Genomic DNA, 19,543 nt, shown 5'->3' on the forward strand with positions numbered 1-19,543 from the left:
CCACTTACAAAATTTGTGAAAACAACCGTAATTCTTATAAAAATAGTTTATGATTTTTAAGACCAATAAAATGAGTTTGAAATGTATACATAAATGAAGTGTTGCATTGAATACAAAGATATATATTGATGAATTTCATGAAAACTTAGTATCTAAAGTAGTGATCACACCCGCACTTTTGCAGTTAAATGATGTAAAATCAAAAGGCATGTAGAGATAACAATATGTGAGTCCATTACAAATGAGAATGGTTTTCTACAGCAAAGAAGACAAGCTACACAAAAACAGAGCCATCAACGTACTTTTAAACGTGACAATACTAGGCAAGCTCCCCTTATCAGATCCAACAAAAGCAGCATTGTAAAGGGGCAAATTGATCAAAACCAGAACTCCACACAAAATAGCCTGCAAAACCAAGGTCGACTTCGCCTGCCCAAATCACTCTCATATCACCGTGCCAACCAAGCAAAACATATTCAGCATTGCTAGAGCTGCTAATATGGTGAAAGCTGGAGTAGTGGCTCCGAACTCCATCTTCTCTTGTTCGTATCTCTCCAATACGTCCGCATCAGACACTTTGGCTGAGATCACAAATCCTGAATCAGAATATCCCACCACCTTCAACAAGGTGTCCGTCACTGCAAACAGATACGAGCTTGTTCTCTTGTACAGCCACATCCTCTGCTTGTTCCACCACCCTAGGACCGTCCCTCCAGAACAGAGATACTCGAGAAAGCTGTACACGAGCTCAGCAGTCACCACGTAGGCGATTGGAAGAAACCACATGCTTGACACCTATTTTGTTTTTTCATAACAAATTACAAGGTTGTTTTTGATACATGCATGAAAATCTTAAGCATTGATCATAACATGTTGTGTACCTGTGGAAACGAGGGGACTCCCTTGAGTAGATAGAGAGATGGTATAATGGAGTAGAATAACGTTGCGAAGCAGTTAGCTGACCAGAAGCAATAGGTGCAATATCCCATTATTTGGCCGACGTTTATCCTTCCAAGTCCATACCATATGGGGCTGTATTTCGACAAGAGAATCTGCAGGTCTCCTTCTGACCATCTCTTGTGCTGTACAAGATTTTGATCGAGGGTCGTTGCTGCTAGACCCAAGAAAGCAGCTCTTTCAGGGTTGAAGAAAATGGATTTCCACCCTCGACATTGGATAGAAAGCCCGGTGATCACATCCTCAACCGGACAGCCATACTTCAAGCCCATCTATACAGCCATGGAACAATCAACATTGTCATATATTTGAAGAAATCACACACAGAGAGAGGGAGAGGCGGGGGGGAGAGAAACCTCGTGGCCCCATTAAGCAACCTCATGGCCATTGCCTTCGTCCAAGAAGAAGCAGAGTGCATCTCGAATGGATTGTGAATCATTAGAGTACATGTCACAGTCAACATTAAGAATTATAGGTCCATTGCTGATCTCTGATGATACTCTTATCTGCTTACAAGAAGAAGAATTACTAGTATATTAGGACTCACACATCTCCTCAAAACATAACATTTCAGGCTCACGTGTCTAAAAATGAATGATGAAGCTCACCAAAGCGTTCATAGCTCCGGCTTTGAAATTGTGAACATGGCGGGGGCGCTTCTCACGAGCCAAATACACCAAAGTTGGAAGTCTGCAGCCTTCAACGTCCGTTGCTTCTCCATCCCTGTCGATTAGTATCTGAAAAATATGAACCAGGATGTCATCGTCTAGATTCTTGAAAGAAGGAACATGTCAAATAAAATTATCACCAGCACCAAGTCATGCTTTTAGAACTGAAGGAGCAGTTACATGTAGTATAGCATCATGATCTGTTTTCGGAGTATAAGAATCCCAGCTAGAAAATCCTGTGTGCTCTATTAGTGTAGATTTGGAGACCGTCCCAAGTTTCTTTGCTAGCTCAATCCTGTTCTCCATGTCTTCATACAATTTCTGCGCATACAGTTTGCATAAATGATTAGAATATCTGGCTTTCAGTGCTTGGGGTGAAAGTAATTTACTACTCCAATATTCAAAACTATCTATGTATATATTCGATATTTTGCCAATTAAAAAAAAACACAAGTTATAATTTACCAAAAGTGCTCTATAGTGAGATAATTTACCAAAAAAAACACCCCAAAATTGCTTTGTAGATGTAGTTTGGATCTGAAATCTAAAGTGACAAGTTGGATTTATTGATAATAAAGCATGGAATAGTAGTGTACCTTGATTGATTCGAAATGTTGTCGTTGCTGCGGTTCCAAGTGGGCAGGGCAGATTAATCGTGTGGTAAAATAAAAATAGGCTTGTGGCGAGCGCGGTTCGACTCTGAAACTCTTACAATACGGCCAGCCAATGCTTACTTAGCAAAGGCAGATGCTTCCAAAAGAGCATAAAAGGTGAGGTCGGAAGCAGCATCGTCGGAGAGATACACCGCCAGTTTCTCCGGCGGATAATCATAAGCCATCACTGATAAAACAGTGTTGATCACCAGCATCGGCGGCTCTATCTCTGGATCGGCCGTGCATACGAATATGTTCACACCACCCAAATCATTCTCGCACCTATTCACAATCACAACCCCCAACCAGCTAATTCAAGTCCATTATTACACTGAATAAACTAGTACTAGTACTAGTACTAGTACATATTAAAAGTAATCCAAGTGCAGAGCCTGTCTTTGAAGGTGCGGCGATTAACGCGATTCCATCGATGGGACTGACTCAGCATCCAGTAGAACCCGAACCATATTTCTGCTCCAAACAATCCTCCCATTTTCGATTATGTGACTTGCTCTGTAAATCCAAATCAGAATCATTCCTGCAAATATCGAACTGGCGAACACCTTGTAAACTAGATCCCCCTTCGCTTTCTTCGTTTCGAACAGTGAGTTTTCGGACATGATTTGTTAGCCAAAGATAAGATGTTCATTTTTTAGCATACGGCTTCCTGGATGAATATGATTCATTCCGCCGTAATAACGAACAAAAAAGTTGACCAAAATTAGATTTTTTTATTCCTTCTGATTTGTTCTTTCAGCTGTGAACAAATTACGCTCAATATATTCATATAATAATGATGGCAAGAGAGACTCAAGAATCCATCCTCATGTATTGTTTAATTAGTGTGTCAGTAACTCATCACCAGAGAGAGAAGTTGGAGTATTAAGAAAGTGATAGAAAGATATGAAGACGTTTTTAGGTGGGCCTGCTTTAGGCCCAATGGACTGTCCCATAAAACAACGGATAAAACTATCTAAAAAATGAGCAAAACAATGGGCTCAAATGAAAAATTAAACTCCCTTTAAAAACCTAGTTTAGTTATCACTGCAGCGTTGGAAGACTGAACAACCACTGCTGCAGCAATGGGTAATTCAATTCTCGTCTCCTTCGTTCCTAATCTGATTGATTTCATACTTGTACCAAAATAATGGTGAATTTGAGATCGCAGGAGCGTACACGTACGTGTCGGAGCTGTGGAAGAAGAAGCAATCGGATGTGATGCGGTTCCTGCTTAGGGTCCGCTGCTGGGAGTACCGTCAGCTTCCCGCTGTTGTACGCGTCACCCGCCCTACCCGTCCCGACAAGGCCCGCCGCCTCGGCTACAAGGCCAAGCAGGTCTTCTTTTCTTTATTCTTATAGTGCCAAATTTTTGTTTCTGGTTCTAATCTGCCGAATTAGGGTTAGTAATTTGACACTTCACTTCTCCTAGTCAAAGTGAATCTCACATATGTCAATTTTGAGAAACTCAGCGTCATTATATTTTCTGGGTGGATTTTGGTTGTGAGCTATCTTCTTAGGATTAATTACAGTGTCGATAGGCTGAAGAGGTCTCACTGCCTGATTTTTGTGTTATCATCTGTACATTTTTGTATTGTAAATTGTTGATGCACAATTATTTATTTAGTTATTTGTTATTCTTGCAGTTATAATTTTGCATTTCGTCTGTGCATCACTGTGAAATTAATTAGTTAGATACGGTCATTATACTGACCACCATACACTAGTATACTCGAGTGTATATACTAGGGGTTCAACATACTATTAGATTTTATTTTGTTGCCAATGCTACTTTTACAAGTCGATCATCCTGAGATGTGATCTTAGAATGCATAGTAAACTATCTTAGCCGTTCAATTTTCTATTAGTTGCAAATTGCACCTTATTAAAACAGATTTTCATAATTCATATACATCTTGCTTCAGCTTGCACGAGTGCACTTTTTTGAGTTTTCTTTTTTCTATGATTACCAACTTAATTTACTTTCTAGGGTTATGTCATCTACCGTGTCCGCATAAGACGTGGTGGAAGGAAGAGGCCAGTTTCCAAGGGTATTGTTTACGGTAAGCCCACCAACCAGGGTGTTACTCAGCTGAAATTCCAGCGGAGCAAGCGATCAGTCGCAGAGGAACGAGCTGGAAGGAAACTCGGTGGCCTTAGGGTTCTGAGTTCTTACTGGATTAATGAGGTCTGTTTGTGCGTTGTCTCATTCTTTTATCTTGCTAATGAACAACTTAATCATCAGCCTTCATCTAGAAAACTCGAGAAGCAGATACTTACTCAACTAAAGTGGTTCTGATCCTAAAAGCAAAACTACTGATAATTCTTGAAAATTGCAAGATGCTCCTGAATGTGTTGATTTGGACTATCAAATTAACAGCAGGATATCAAAAAACAAGACTGGCAATTTGTGCTTTTGAACTTGAAATTAGTTGAGTTGACTTCTTTGCAATTTAATCTTAAATGCAGTGCTCTTAACTTGCTGTCTAAACTTCAGGACTCTACTTACAAGTACTTTGAGGTGATTTTGATTGATCCGGCTCATACTACTATTCGCAACGACCCAAGAATCAACTGGATCTGCAATCCAGTCCACAAACACAGGGAGCTTCGCGGACTCACTTCTGCTGGAAAGAAGTACAGGGGTCTCAGGGGCAGAGGGCATTTGCACCACAAAGCACGCCCCTCGAGAAGGGCTACCTGGAAAAGGAACCAGACCCTTTCCCTCCGTCGCTACCGCTAAGCTTCGTGATAATTTTGATGTTATCATAATAGAGGATATCTTGCTACAAGGATACTTTTGTTGGAACATGTTTTTTTTTCTTTCTATTTTCTATTTTCTATTTTCTATTTTAATGAGGATATCTTGCTACTTATGTTTTAAAGTCAACTGGCATTCTTGTTTGTGTTACCTAGGTTTATTCATGTTTGTTAATTAGAAATCTGTTGCATGAGGTTACCTTTACCAGTCAATTTCTTTACTCCATTATTCAACATGCTTCTTGGTGGGAAATACAAAAGATACAAATTTGAAATATATGCATTTTGAATTTTTGATATAATAGGATAAGAAATCAAAAGAAAGAAATATGCATGCAATAATGGGTGAATATGCATTCTATTATTCTATGTAAATTCAAGAAACAACCATATTATATCCACTCCAATACAACAATACACTACACAACAAAATCATCGAACTCTGCATTTTCAAATATTGCAGCATTACACTGACCTGATGATGGGAAGCTCAGCCCCCCAAAAGAACTGCATCGAATGATCGAATTCGAGACAATGCCAAAATTCTATGACGATCCAAGGCTTCAGCTACTAACAGTAGTGTGGTTGCGCCAAATTCAGTCACCGTTTACCTTAAGCTCGCATGATGACGAGTGGGAAAGGCCATTTTGATTCCCCAGTCTTTGAAGCTCGCATTCTATAGTTTCAGCAATTTTTACATCAGCTGGATCAGGCACTGGACAATCCACATGGAACGAACCGTGTCTCAGTGGCGTAGTGAGGCCAACTCGTGCAGCTTGCTCCTTCACATAGTTATAGAGCTGCTGATGGAAGGGGTGATTCAAGGAAAAACAATCACTAACTTCTCCATCAACTCGAGATGAGCCCGAGCCTTCTTTTCTACAAAACTGTGGGAGAGATTCATAGTCCATAATCTGCATATAGATGATAAGGCTGTCAAAAGATTATTTCGAAATTTAAGCTTTTAATATCCCTTCTCTACAGAAGAGTCAAAGCTTCGATAGATAAATCCAAGCATGATATCAGCCTACTTTTAATAATTCGTCTTGCACCTTTTTCCCTGTCCTCTCCACAGAAGGGGTTCTACATTGAATAAGTAAAATACCAATTATAAAAGTCGGGATACATATCACAAACCTTCCAACATGCTGAGAATATATATGGAGCGTTGACTATGTATTAAGTTCCCGTTTTCTCAGGGTAGCTCAGGTCATCGATGGTGGATATTGCCGACAATAACTGCATCCAAAGGTAATAAATTTGTTCCCAAGGGTTAGGTGAGATAGATAGTGTGCCGCGTTAACAAAGTGTTTTCACAAAAACACAAGATAATCCGCTGGTGCTCTCTTATAGATGAAAGTTAATTGAAACAGAAGAAGTCTCCACTCAGCCATATCACCAACTATGAAGCCACAGCATGCTTCAGTATGCATTCTCCTTTTTTGCATCTTAATATGCCATTATTAACTGGTGGAAACTCCCCCAAAGCAATCTCCATTGTTTTGTCTCCTTAATTAAAAAATGACTAGAAATCGAGGAAGTCATTCTATTTCAACCTATCCATTTACCTTAATCTAACTAGGTGAGAGCTAAAGCCAGGATGCAGGAATAGTCAAAGCTGAACAATCAGAAGTTCCAATTTTCATTCTCGCAGCTCAAAAACAATACAATAAGGGAGACAATCTCATATGAGCAAGTTCAAGAAGAAAACCACAACAGAAGAATGACAGATTGCAGATTTCCCAGCAAAGTTTCCTACTTTTTATCACCAAATTACTCCTCACATTTCCAAGAATGACAAAAAGTCTGAGATCCACTCAGTATTTAGGCTCCACATTGGCAGAAATAACACCCCAGAAAAACACAAATACAGAAAAGAAAATCTAAGTAAAAAAGAAGGATCAAAGATGGAATCTTCAAGATCAATCTTTTCCCAATCAGATTAACCCAACACTGAAAACAGATCAGCAACAGTTAGTGCCAAACCTGGAAAGGTTTCTTCAATAGCTCATCAACTGCAAACACAAACATCAAATACATTAGCAGACACAAATGCAAACAGCAACACAACGACAAAAAGACAAAAGAATTAATGCGACGGTGAAACCAATAAAACTTGAATGAAGGCCACCTTTTTCCATGAGGACTTCAAACTGTTGGATAATTTCTTCGGTTATGAGCACCAGTGTGCCTGTGATTTTCTTTCTTCTTCAGACCAACTCAAGAAAATTCGGACCCAAAATTTCGAACGCGAGCTCAAATTGTATTGAGTTCACTCTCCCTTCCCTCTGTTGGATAACAAGCAATAGAATGAAAATGAACAAGAAATGAAAAACCGAGATGAAGAAGTTTTGGAGAGTGAATATGAGAAAACTTAATCAATGGATGAATCAAGTGTTTACACTCTTTTGAATGAATCTCTACCTCAATGAACCAACTAACAAAACTATTTATACAAGCAAAGAAGAAATCAAGTGAAGAAGACTTCACTTCTACAATCGGTTACAACTAACTAATCCAACTGCTACTAGACATGCCCACCGGTTCCGGTTCCGGTTCCGGCGGTTAACCGCCGAACCGGAACCGGCGGTTAACCGCCGAACCGGAACCGGCGCAATATTCCCGAACCGGAACCGTCGCAATTCGGTTCGCGGTCCGGTTCAGGTTCAAGATATTTCGAACCGGAACCGTCACCGAACCGGCGGTTCGGGACGGTTCGGAACCGGCGGTTAACCGTGGAACCGCCGGTTCCGGCGCTTAAATCGAGGCAGAGGGATGGGGGCCGGTGCTGATCTTCCAAACCGGTCGGAACCGCCGGTTTTTCGGCGGTTAACCGGCGATTAACCGGAAAAACCGGCGGTTAACCGCCGGTTTAGTGGCTTTCGAGGCGGCGCGGAGCACGAGGCGACAATGGAGCAGCTTTTGCAGACGGTTCGTTGACCGAACCGGCGGTTTTATTTCGGAAACCGGCGGTTTTGGCCCGGAAACCGGCGGTTCCGGCGGTTCCGGCGGTTTTTCCGCCAAAACCGTCGGTTTTGTGAAATTTCAAAAAATTTTTTTTTTAAATTTCAAATTCGAATTCTTCCATTTTCCCCCTCATTTTTTTCTATAAATACCCCCCCCCTCTATCCTCATTTACATTCACCCCACTCTTGTGTTAATAAGAGTTTCTCTCTTCAATCTCTCAATTCTCTCTCTTTGTCTCCAATTTCTCATTTGTGCTATTGTGCTTCCATTTAATTACGCAAGTGCTACTCTTATTACGCATTGTTATACACTTATACAGTTATACTTGTTCCCGTAGTTCTATAAGTTGTCTTTCTTTCTCAATTACTAAAACAAAAAAAAATATATTATTCCATATTTCTACATTTCTACATACCATTCCAATATGTCTTCATCCTGAGAAGGTCGTGTTGATAAGGGAAAGGGAAAGGCCAAGAGGCCATCTCGGAGATCCGTTATTGATGAAATTTCTCAAATGAACATGGATGAGTGGCAGGTTAATATTTATTATCTACTAATTTCATTAATTTTGAATTACATTTCATTATTGTTCATAATTTTATTTTGTATTTACAATACAAATATTATTTTGTAGGCTCGAGAAGAGCAAGATGTGGCACATGCTATTGCTCTCTCTCGCTCTCAATACCAAGGCGATGCTTATGTTGGTACCGGTAGTGGTGCTCCCGGTCGCGGTGCCTATTCCCAAAAAAGTCCAACCCCTGTGAATGTTGATGAAGACGATGATGATGATGACGACGAGGAGGAGGGGGAGGAGGTAGAAGAGGTTCAAGAAATGCCACCCCCACCACCACCAAGGAGTCGGCGTGGTCGTAGTCGTGGTCGTAGTCGTGGAAGTTGCATGGTGTTTATAAAATTTTAGACATGTACTATGGTTGTTTGCACGCTTTGGATTTTTCTCAACTCCGCGAAATGGGCTTGACAAGAGGAGAATGCTTCGAACTAAGTATTCCGGATGTTGATGAAATCAAACATAGGTTAGATAGTGCACTTCGTTCTCTCTACGCGGAATATGAAATGCGGTATAACACCGCTCACCAGGTACGTGCTCCTCCTAGTCCTTCTACATTTGATTTTGGTGGAGGGGATTTTTCCAATGTCATGATCGATCCCGACGTAGTATCACAATTGCAAGATCTATACGGTACTACAACCAATAGGACTAGAGCGACTAGTGAATTAGATATATATTTGGAATCGCGCTCTATTTTTCAAGATGCAGGTCCTCCTACTCAACAAATTGACGTCCTTAATTGGTGGGGAACACATGACAAAGAGTTTCCGATACTCTCCATCATGGCTAAGGAGATATTCGCCGTTCCCGCTTCCACCGTCGCCGTTGAACAAGCTTTTAGTGTCGGCGGTTGTGTCCTAGACGACAAAAGGAGCAATCTCTCCGCCAAGAACATGGAAGCCACTATGTTACTTGACGATTGGGCAAAGGCGGACATGAGAGCACAAGAGCCGGATTTCGACTTCCGTGTAGAGAGTGATGGTGAAGAATTTTCTTCCGATGGCGATGACGAGGTCAGAAGCGATAGCACTCAACATTAGCAATGAGTCGACGGGGGCGGTGAACGGCGAGCACTGCCGACCAAAAAGGTAAGCAAGGTAAGAGAACTACGTGGGCTTTGATTCCTCAATAAAATTGTGGATACGTAGGCACCTCAACTTAAATTTGAAAAGTTTAACTTCGAAAGTTTAAGTTGAGCTCAAGCCCTTTTCAAAATTTTTTTCCCCCCTATTTCATAGATCATTCAGGATGCGGCTAAGTTGTACTTGAAGATCATTAAAATATATTCCCCATTTGATAAATATCAAATGCGGAATATATTTTAATGATCTTCAAGTACAACTTAGCCGCATCCTGAATGATCTATGAAATTTTTTCTCGGAATCAACCTTTTTTTCTTGCAAAATGTTGCCCATTTTCTAAGCAAACACATATCAGCACGCTATATACACATTGCTGCATTTCTAATAGGGGCAATTTGATCTTCCAAAGCAATCAATGCATCTCGAACACACATAGTCAGAACATTATTCAAGCATCTAGCATGAAAAAAATCAGAACAAACTATCTATTAGTACTAATTTTTTCCATGCTAGATGCTTGAATAATATTCTGACTATGTGTGTTCGAGATGCATTGATTGCTTTGGAAGATCAAATTGCCCCTATTAGAAATGCAGCAATGTGTATATAGCGTGCTGATATGTGTTTGCTTAGAAAATGGGCAACATTTTGCAAGAAAAAAGGGTTGATCCCAAGGTAAGAGAACTACGTGGGCTTTGATTCCTCAATAAAATTGTGGATACGTAGGCAACTCAACTTAAATTTGAAAAGTTTAACTTTGAAAGTTTAAGTTGATCTCAAGCCCTTTTCAATTTTTCCTTTTTCCCCCCCATTTCATTTTTTTTTAATTTACCTTCCGAGTCCGACGAGGCGACGAGCCGACGACACTTGTAAATTATATTACATTGTTGTATGTTGTTGTATTGTATACTTATGTATTGTAAATTGTAATGTATCGTTGTCCGTTACAACTCAAAATCAATAAAATTTATTTCATTTTCTCCTTATTCGTCTTATTTGTGCTTGAATTATGCATTGTCTTGTTCCGATTTGTTGTATAAAGCCAAATTTCAAATTTAAAAAAAAAATAAAAAATAATTGAACCGGCGAAACCGCCGGTTCAAAAACCGGAACCGCCAAAACCGCCGCAAAACTGGCGGTTCCGAACCGGAACCGGAACCGCCCGGTTTTCGAACCGGAACCGGAACCGTGAAATAGCCTCACGGTCCGGTTCCGGTTCCGCTTCCGCCAAAACCGGAACCGGCGGTTCCGAACCGGAACCGCCGGTTTTCGAACCGTGGGCAAGTCTAACTGCTACTAGTTCAACAACCATTTGAACTCTTTGCTTTGATGTATCATTCTCCACCTTAAGTTCCCATGCATCCGCATGCACACGGCTCCATCCTTCTGCTCCCATGCACACGCGGCTCTGCTGTGGCCAACCATAATCTCAACAATCTTCACCTTGGTTACCACAGCAGCTCGAGAACTAGAAATCAGATTTGAGCAAGTTCACAAGTCTGCAACAATAGTCGAACTCTCCTTACTCAATGCCTTGGTTAGCATGTCTGCTGGATTATGAGCTGTATCTATCTTCACCACTCTTACCCTTCCACTTTCCACTTCATCTCTGATAAAGTGCAGCCTCACATCAATGTGTTTACTACGTTCATGAAACATCTGATGTCTAGCTAAACAAATGGCTCCATTGTTATCACAATGGATTGAAACTATGTCTTGCTTCATTCCAAAGTCAGATATCAGCCCCATTAGCCACTTGCTCTCCTTCACAGCTGAAGTAAGAGCCATATACTCAGCTTCTGTGGTTGACAAAGCTACCACATTTTGTAAGCTTGACTTCCAACAAACTGTTGAACCATACAAAGTGAAAATGTATCCAGTTTGGGATCTCCTTGTGTCCAAGTTAGTTGCGTAATCTGAGTCACAAAATCCCAACAATGGCTCTTTCTCATCTCTGTTGCCTCTTGTGAACAATATTTCCAGCTTATCAGCAGCCTTCAAATACCTCATGGTCCATTTCAAAGCACTCTAGTGCTGCTTTCCATATTCTGTCATGTATCTGCTAGTGGTACTTATTGCATGGGCTATGTCTGGCCTTGTGCAGATCATCATGTACATCAGGCTCCCTACTATGTTAGAGTAAGGGATCAGCTTCATTTCCCTCTCCTCTTCATCATTTTTAGGCCTCTGCTCCTTTGAGAGTTTGAAGTGAACTGCCGGTGGAGTAGCAGCATCCCTCGTGTTGTCCGCCTTGAATTTGCTCAATGTTTTCTGAATATAATCAGTTTGAAACAGCCACATCTTCTTATTCTCTCTGTCTCTGATTATATCCATTCCTAGAATCCTTTTAGCAATTCCTAGATCCTTCATTTCAAGTGTTGAGCCTTCACCTTATTGATCTCACTGATGTCTGCTCCAGAAATCAACATATCATCTACATAGAGTAGGAGATACACATGATCCTTTCCTTGCTGTCTCTTCATAAATACACAGCTATCATATAGTGATCTTGTGAATCCCAGATTTGATAAGCTTTCTCCAAACTTCAAATACCACTGTCTGCTGCTTTGCTTTAGCCCATATAGGCCCTTTCTCAGCAAGCACACTTTTCCTTCTGAGCCTGGAACCTCAAAGCCTTGAGGCTGTGACACGTAAATTGTTTCTTCCAGATCCCCATTCATCATTGTTCTTGAGTTCTTGCAAATCCTCATTTCACCATTTTCTGAAGAGAATGAGAAACCCTTCTTCTCAAGAGTTCCTAGAGATATCAAATTCCTTTTCACTTGTGGAATGAATCTCACATCAGACAGCTTCTTTACAGATCCATTATGAACTCTCAAGAAAATACTTCCAACTCCCTTAATAGAACATGTTTGATTGTTGCCTAGCAGCACAGTACCAGAGGTCTCACTTAAGTCTTGAAACCAATCTTTGTGAGGACACATGTGAAATGAGCAGCCTGAATCCATGATCCATGAGCCCTTCTCGTCCTTCTCCATCACATTCATCAACTCATGTGTTTCATCAGCATCACCACTGACCACATTGGAGTGAGACACACCCTCTGCTCCCTGCTTCTTCTTCCATGCAAAACAATCACGTTTCAAATGCCCTGGTTTCTTACACCAATGGCAGCTCCGAGTCTCTTTGATTCCAGAATTCTCAGCCCTTGGTTCCTCACTTTTCTTCTTAAACTTCTTCTTGCTGAATCTCTTGATATTCAGATATTCTGGTTGTGAGTCTTGCCTTCGGGGTGCACCTTTCTGTAACTCTTTTGCCATTAGTGCAACATGCACCTCAGCCAAGGAGATCACCTTATCTCTCCCATACAAGATTGCATCACGCATTTGATCATATGAGTTAGGCAGAGCATTGAGGACAAGGATTGCCTTGTCCTCATCACTAATCTTGACATCGATGGCTTCAAGATCATCAACTGCTTTGGAGAAGTCCTCTAGCTGCTCCATTACGGACCTATCTTCAGAGAAGCTATCCGAATAAAGCCTCCTCTTCATGTAGAGGCGATTAGCAAGAGACTTATCCATATAAACTTTATCCTGTTTAGCCAAGATCCCAGCCACCGTAGTCTCACTCTGAACCTCCCTCAAAACCTTATCTCCGAGGCATAAGATGACGACGCTATGAGCCTTTAATTGCATCTCATCAAGCTTCGCCTGAGCCTTCTCATCAAGGGCAGGCTCCTTCCCTTTATTCGTTGTGTCTACTGGAGCAATCACAGCCGCGAGGCCCTGCTGTATCAGAACCGCTCGCATCTTCATTTTCCATAAGCCGTAGTCATTCTTGCCGGTAAATTTTTCTGCCTCCAAGCGTGCGGCCATCTTTATCAACTTCTTGATCGATTCCCACTGGACGGCGCCAATTGTTGGATAACAAGCAATAGAATGAAAATGAATAAGGAATGAAAAACTGAGATGAAGAAGTTTTGGAGAGTGAATCTGAGAAAACTTATTCAATGGATGAATCAAGTGTTTACACTCTTTTGAATGAATCTCTACCTCAATGAACCAACTAACAAAACTATTTATACAAGCAAAGAAGAAATCAAGTGAAGAAGACTTCACTTCTACAATCGATTGCAACTAACTAATCCAACGGCTAGTAGTTCAACAATCATTTGAACTCTTTGCTTTGATGTAGCATTCTCCACCTTAAGTTCCCATGCATCCGCATGCACACGGCTCCATCCTTCTACTCCCATGCACACGCGGCTCTGCTGTGGCCAACTATAATCTCAACACCCTCTTTATTTTTTTGACTTCTGTTCTTTTCGAAGAGATACAATGTCAAAAGTAAAGAGTTTTGCGATAAATGGTAAAAGAGTAAAATAGACTGCATAAGAAAATGGAATGATAATAATAGTACTAGCAAAATGCATTGATGCATAGGGATTGCACTTGTTTAATTAATCTATGTAAATAAGTGGAGCCACAGCTACTACTATTCCGTTGACTTTTATGCCAATGATTTAAGTTTTTATGAATTTCAAAACCATTTAAAACCGTGTTGTTTGTTAAGAATATAATTTTGAGGATTATAAATCTTGATAGATTATTACATTAAGGTGACGTTCGGTTGTCAGGACTAATATCATGAGACTATCCATCTAGGATTAAGTTGTGGGATTATTTTAGTTAGAAGGGGAGGCTATGACTAATTATCATGAGACTATCCATCTAGGATTAAGTTGAAGAGTTCAATCTTATGAACCAAACATGATACGTATTTAATCATGAGATTTAATCTTGCCAACCGAAAATGTTGATCTTATGCTAATTCATTAAATTCAATCATGCAATTTAAATAATAACTAAATTAATTAGTTGATGTTGGAAATCGAGATCGGAGCAAAAACGAAATGGAACAACAAGAACACGAGGATATACGTGGTTCGGCGTAAGCCTACGTCCACGGGAGAATAACGATTCGATTTACTTCAATCACGATCAAGAACTACAATCATACAACAAGATCACACACTCAAGAACAAGCTACTCTCTCTTCGCATATGAACTCATATCACACCGAAGACTATACAAGCTAATTCCTCACAAAGATAGTGTGTATCTCTCACTCTAGCTATTGGTTGTTGTTATGATCTCTCAGCTGATTTCTCTCTCTCGTTTCTTCTTAAATGAACTCCTTGGATTGCAGCAATATTTATAGGGATTGTATCATGCAGTTGAAACTGCCATGAATGTGTAACAGCTTTAATAGCCGTTGCATAACAGAGTTTTGAACTCAAACTTCTTGACCATGTGTCGCACACTCCACGCTTGGTTCCGATGCACCCTCACTCGTTGTTATCATCACAAAACTCCTAACAGTTGACGTAATAATAATTAAAACTTTTATTAGTAAAATTACATTAAGATTTTCATAATAAATTATTAATATATAATACATAATTTTTATAATTAGATTAAGATATTCTTAATAATACTTTAACATAATAATAATAATAGTAATAATATTATAATTAACACAATTTATTACTATTATTATAGTTATCTTATTAAATTATTAACTATCATCAATTTAATAATAAAAACAATCATAAATAATGTAATACATGTGGGGGTGTTCGGTTGGCAAGATTAAATCTCATGATTAAATATGTATCATGTTCGGTTCATAAGATTGAACCCTTCAACTTAATCCTAGATGGATAGTTTCATGATAATTAGTCATAGCTTCCCCCCTCCAACTAAAATAATCTCACAACTTAATCCTAGATGGATAGTCTCATGATATTAGTCATGGCAACCGAACGCTAATAGTATAACTCTTAATAGTCTAGTTATAGTTATTTACTTATTATTTTATAATTTATATTATGATACATAATTTTAACTCTATTAAGATTTTTTATTTAATAATTAATTTATAACTTAATAGTAAGTATTATTATTATTATAGTTGTATAAAATATTAAAAAAATATAAGTATTAAAAATCAAATGTGTAAGAATGCTAAAAAGTGGGAAATGGAATATTTAGAAAAAGTCGGGAATCAAAATCCTATAAAATTTTACAATTAATTTGTTTGTTTTTGGATTTCTAATTATTTTTCCAGACACATTAAAAATTACATAAACACTTGGAATTTAAAAATTATGGAATCATATTATTTTCTTAGACACATTCCTAAAAAGCATGCCCTAAAAGGACTTTTAAATTTTAATGGTAAGAAAGAGTATATACGTATGATTTAAGACAGATTATTTAGACAAAATATGAGTACTGTAAAAACATATGCACACATATTGTTGAGCACAATTTGCAGGGTATAATCTATAAGACAAAAAAACGGTTGGTGATAACTGATGAACTATTATGAGGTGGATTGGATTATGATTGACTAATTTGACTTTTGTAGTTTGAGATTCATTCAAACAGAAAAAACAGAAAGAGGAAAGTATTAATGACAAAGTTTAACTTATATTTTGAGTTATAGAAATAGGATAGTGATTAAAATCTGAATGATGAGAATAAAAATAAGGAGGTTATGAATGAGATGAATTCGTATGAACTAAAATGATCTAAAATTAATTTTTATGACTTTTTTATTTAGTTATTTAGATATGTATCTAAGATTTGGTTATTTTTTAGAGTGGACTATAAAAATGATCTCTGGACTACTAGATTTATTTTGAAATTGGTCCTTTTGATAATTTTCCACCCGAAAATACCCTTTTGGCTACTGGACAATTTTATCTTTTCATATTTTTAACTTTTTCAATCTGATATTATTTAAATGATGTTCTAAATCTGATATTATTTCAAAATTATCTTCTTCTTCCCTTTTTTCATTCTTCATTTTATTTCATTTTTTAAATATTAGATTTTATTTTATAAAATTAAATTTCAAATTAAGATTTTTAAATATTAATAAATTATTTTAATTAAAATTAATAATTTATAACTTTGATTTTCAACCTTTCTTACAATTGAATGTATAACTTTGATTTTCAACCTTTCAATTATTTGATAGTACTTTCGAAAAGTACCACTTGATTTTTTCTAGCCCTTATAATTTACACAACTTAGTAATGAAAGTTGATTGTTGTTTAACTTATTCGTATTTTCTATTTATTTATGATTAGAAAAAAGACCAAATCAAAAATTAACTATTGATGTCAATTTTTACCTTTAGTGCTAAAAATATTAATAGCTACTTAAATCACAATATTTAATCGAATTTTAGTTCGTTTCATAAAATTTAAGACAAAATAAGAATTTATAAAATATCAATTGTTTTCAATTATCTATACAAAACTAATGTCTCTAATTAGTGATGTTTTTATTAAAATAAAAGAAAGGAAAACCAAAGGAAAAAAATACTTATTATATAATTATACAACATCGATTTGAACATCACTGGAAGAAGTTTTTTTACACAGATGAGACACTTATGACAGTTATGACAAATTAAAACTCCATAATTTCATATTTTACTTTCAAAAATCGTACAAGACCACATAAATAAAACTATGCAGCTAGCTCACACAAAACTCTTTTATACTCCCTCCGTCCCACAATAATTGTCACTCTTATCGTGGGCACGGATTTTAAGAAATGTAAAAAAAGTTAGTTGGAATAAAATGTGGGTGAAGTGAGTTAGTGGAATGTGGGGTCTACTTACCATTTATGGTAAAAATGAAGTGTGACAATTACTGTGGGATCAACCGAAATGGAAAAAAGTGACAATTATTGTGGGACGGAGAGAGTAATAAAATACAGTACATTAATTAATAATTTTAAGTAAAAATAATTCATTGGCATTTAAAAATCTAAATTTTAAATTTAATTTTTTGAAATTAAATCTAATATTGAAATAAAAAAATAAAGTGAAGGTTGAAAAAAAGGAAAGAAGATAATTTTGAAATAATATCAGATTTAAAACATCATCGAAATAATATCAGATTTAAAAAGTTAAAAATGTGAAAAAGACAAAATTGTCTGGCAGCCCAAAAGGGCATTTCCGGGTGGAAAATAGCCAAAATGACCAATTTCGAAATAAACCCTTAGTCCAATGACTACTGGCGATATTTTTAAAGTTCAAGGACTATAGGCGAGATAAACCCATAGTACATGGACCATTTTTGTAGTTCACTTTTTTTATACTATCCTTTGAAATATTTAGTTATAAAACAATACGCTAGGAATGACACTGAAAATTTAATTTCCATTAATTAATTTTTATCACCCAATATAAATATGTTGTTAAATTTTCATTTATTTTTTTTCGTATTTTAAATTCCTAACCCTTTTTACTGCCGTATAGTTTAGTCCAATATATCGAAGAATAATTATAGGTTATGAATACAATAAATAAACCGTATCTTAGAATATTTTATTTATTACTATACTAATAATAATGACTGCACCGATACCAGTAAATTAAAATAAGTATGATTCATAAATATTAAATATGTATTAAAAAACAATTGCGGGGATAGCTCAGTTGGGAGAGCGTCAGACTGAAGATCTGAAGGTCACGTGTTCGATCCACGTTCACCGCATTTTTTTGTTCATATTTCTCCTAATTTCAAATAAAATCGATATTGCTTATTTTGAATTACTTTTTACTTAGCATTTCGATATGGTATCACTCACTATTTCAACTTTTGACGATAAATTTTAATAATTTTGGAGAGCATAGTAGTAACAAATTTCACCTACTTTTTACGGTTACTCATTTCTCATAATTTTCGTTTTTACTTTTCACGAGAAATTTTGTACGGAGTACTCCTTATAAGAAGAATTATATTAAGAGTCAATGAAATCAATACTTTTAACCAACTTTTTTTAACTTGGAAAGTAAAACTTCTGTTACTATTTTAATTAATTGTTTTAGTTCTAAAAGCCAAATCTAATCTCAATAATCTAGATAGTGTTAGAAGTATTATTGCAATACTTAGAGCATGGAGTATATTTCAGTCTTAGTTGATATACTATAAATATAGAATAGTTAATTATATAAACCGTGATAATTCAAATCCTTTGACTTATTGGTTGGAGGAGGTTGGAGGAGACTGTTACCAACTGAGTGGCAATTCATCATCCTCACACTAAAATTGCACTCTCCACTTGTAGTCAGCTATTAATATTAATAAAAATAAAAATTGCTTCATAATCTGAAGACGACTAGATTTTCCTTTTCAATGATACAATCATGCACTAAGTTCAAACCAATTCATTTTAAAGGTATCCGCCTGATGCATCGGGCGGGATATCGTCCTCCATTGTAGCCATGGGGACGATGCCCAACCCATCGTCCGCAGACGACGGGTCTTGGAGCACGCATCGTCCGCGGTATCATCCCCCCACTGCTGGTCACGCGGAAAATACCGCGGACGATGCAATGCGTTTTCCTTTTATTTATTTATTTTTTTATTTTTTTCGAATTTCTTATCTATTTAAACCTCATTTCTCATTCCATTTTCCACACCAAATTTTCTCTCCGGTCTCTCCCTTTCCCCACACACCAATATTTCTCTCCCAATCTTTCTCACGGAAAAAAAATGAGACCCTGCGACGACTGGAGTACCTCGGAGGGCATTACTTGGGCCTTATTCGATTGCGTTGATGAGGCTGCGGCGGAATGCTTGGCCAAAATGGAGCGCGAGCGTGAAGCGGCGGCGCAGGTCCAGGCGGAGCAGATCCCGAGGCCGATTCGACGTCAGACGTTTGTCCGCCGCGAGCACGACGTGACTCACCAACGTCTGTTCGCAGACTATTTTGCCGAGCAACCACGGTCGGGCCCGACGGTTTTTCACCGCCGTTTTAGAATGAGGCGAGATCTTTTTCTCAGCATTGTCCAAACGTTGGAGGCACGTGATGAATACTTCCAGTATCGGGAAGA

At 37.9% G+C, this 19,543-nt stretch overlaps 3 protein-coding genes, 1 long non-coding RNA gene and 1 other non-coding gene across 5 annotated transcripts; 2 read left to right on the plus strand and 3 right to left on the minus strand.

The window, feature by feature from the left end:
- Positions 1 to 199: 199 nt before the first annotated feature.
- Positions 200 to 2,925, minus strand: LOC121807228 (cellulose synthase-like protein E1). The gene is made up of 6 exons (XM_042207445.1): positions 2,222 to 2,925; positions 1,806 to 1,946; positions 1,566 to 1,694; positions 1,314 to 1,463; positions 882 to 1,229; positions 200 to 795 (listed from the first exon to the last, which is right to left on the minus strand). Exons 5-6 carry the CDS (start codon positions 1,227 to 1,229, stop codon positions 445 to 447), a joined length of 699 nt encoding a protein of 232 aa, XP_042063379.1. The 5' UTR covers positions 1,314 to 1,463; positions 1,566 to 1,694; positions 1,806 to 1,946; positions 2,222 to 2,925; the 3' UTR covers positions 200 to 444.
- LOC121808778 (cellulose synthase-like protein E2) lies at positions 1,326 to 2,771 on the minus strand. Its single transcript, XM_042209357.1, has 6 exons — positions 2,644 to 2,771; positions 2,360 to 2,560; positions 2,091 to 2,100; positions 1,806 to 1,946; positions 1,566 to 1,694; positions 1,326 to 1,463 (listed from the first exon to the last, which is right to left on the minus strand). Exons 1-6 carry the CDS (start codon positions 2,769 to 2,771, stop codon positions 1,326 to 1,328), a joined length of 747 nt encoding a protein of 248 aa, XP_042065291.1.
- Positions 2,926 to 3,282: 357 nt separating the features above from the next.
- On the plus strand, positions 3,283 to 5,186 carry LOC121810049 (60S ribosomal protein L15). Its single transcript, XM_042210942.1, has 4 exons — positions 3,283 to 3,364; positions 3,447 to 3,613; positions 4,266 to 4,463; positions 4,773 to 5,186. The coding sequence occupies exons 1-4, from the start codon at positions 3,361 to 3,363 to the stop codon at positions 5,016 to 5,018; spliced, it is 615 nt and encodes a 204-aa protein (XP_042066876.1). The 5' UTR covers positions 3,283 to 3,360; the 3' UTR covers positions 5,019 to 5,186.
- A 235-nt stretch (positions 5,187 to 5,421) lies between these two features.
- On the minus strand, positions 5,422 to 7,424 carry LOC121807577. Its single transcript, XR_006051840.1, has 4 exons — positions 7,167 to 7,424; positions 7,022 to 7,050; positions 6,173 to 6,274; positions 5,422 to 5,949 (listed from the first exon to the last, which is right to left on the minus strand). It is a non-coding gene; the product is annotated as an uncharacterized LOC121807577 (long non-coding RNA).
- A 10,703-nt stretch (positions 7,425 to 18,127) lies between these two features.
- On the plus strand, positions 18,128 to 18,200 carry TRNAF-GAA. Its single transcript has one exon. It is a non-coding gene; the product is annotated as a tRNA-Phe (tRNA).
- Positions 18,201 to 19,543: the final 1,343 nt, after the last annotated feature.

The sequence above is a fragment of the Salvia splendens genome, chromosome 6 (assembly GCF_004379255.2).
Source record: "Salvia splendens isolate huo1 chromosome 6, SspV2, whole genome shotgun sequence".
NCBI lineage: Eukaryota > Viridiplantae > Streptophyta > Magnoliopsida > Lamiales > Lamiaceae > Salvia > Salvia splendens.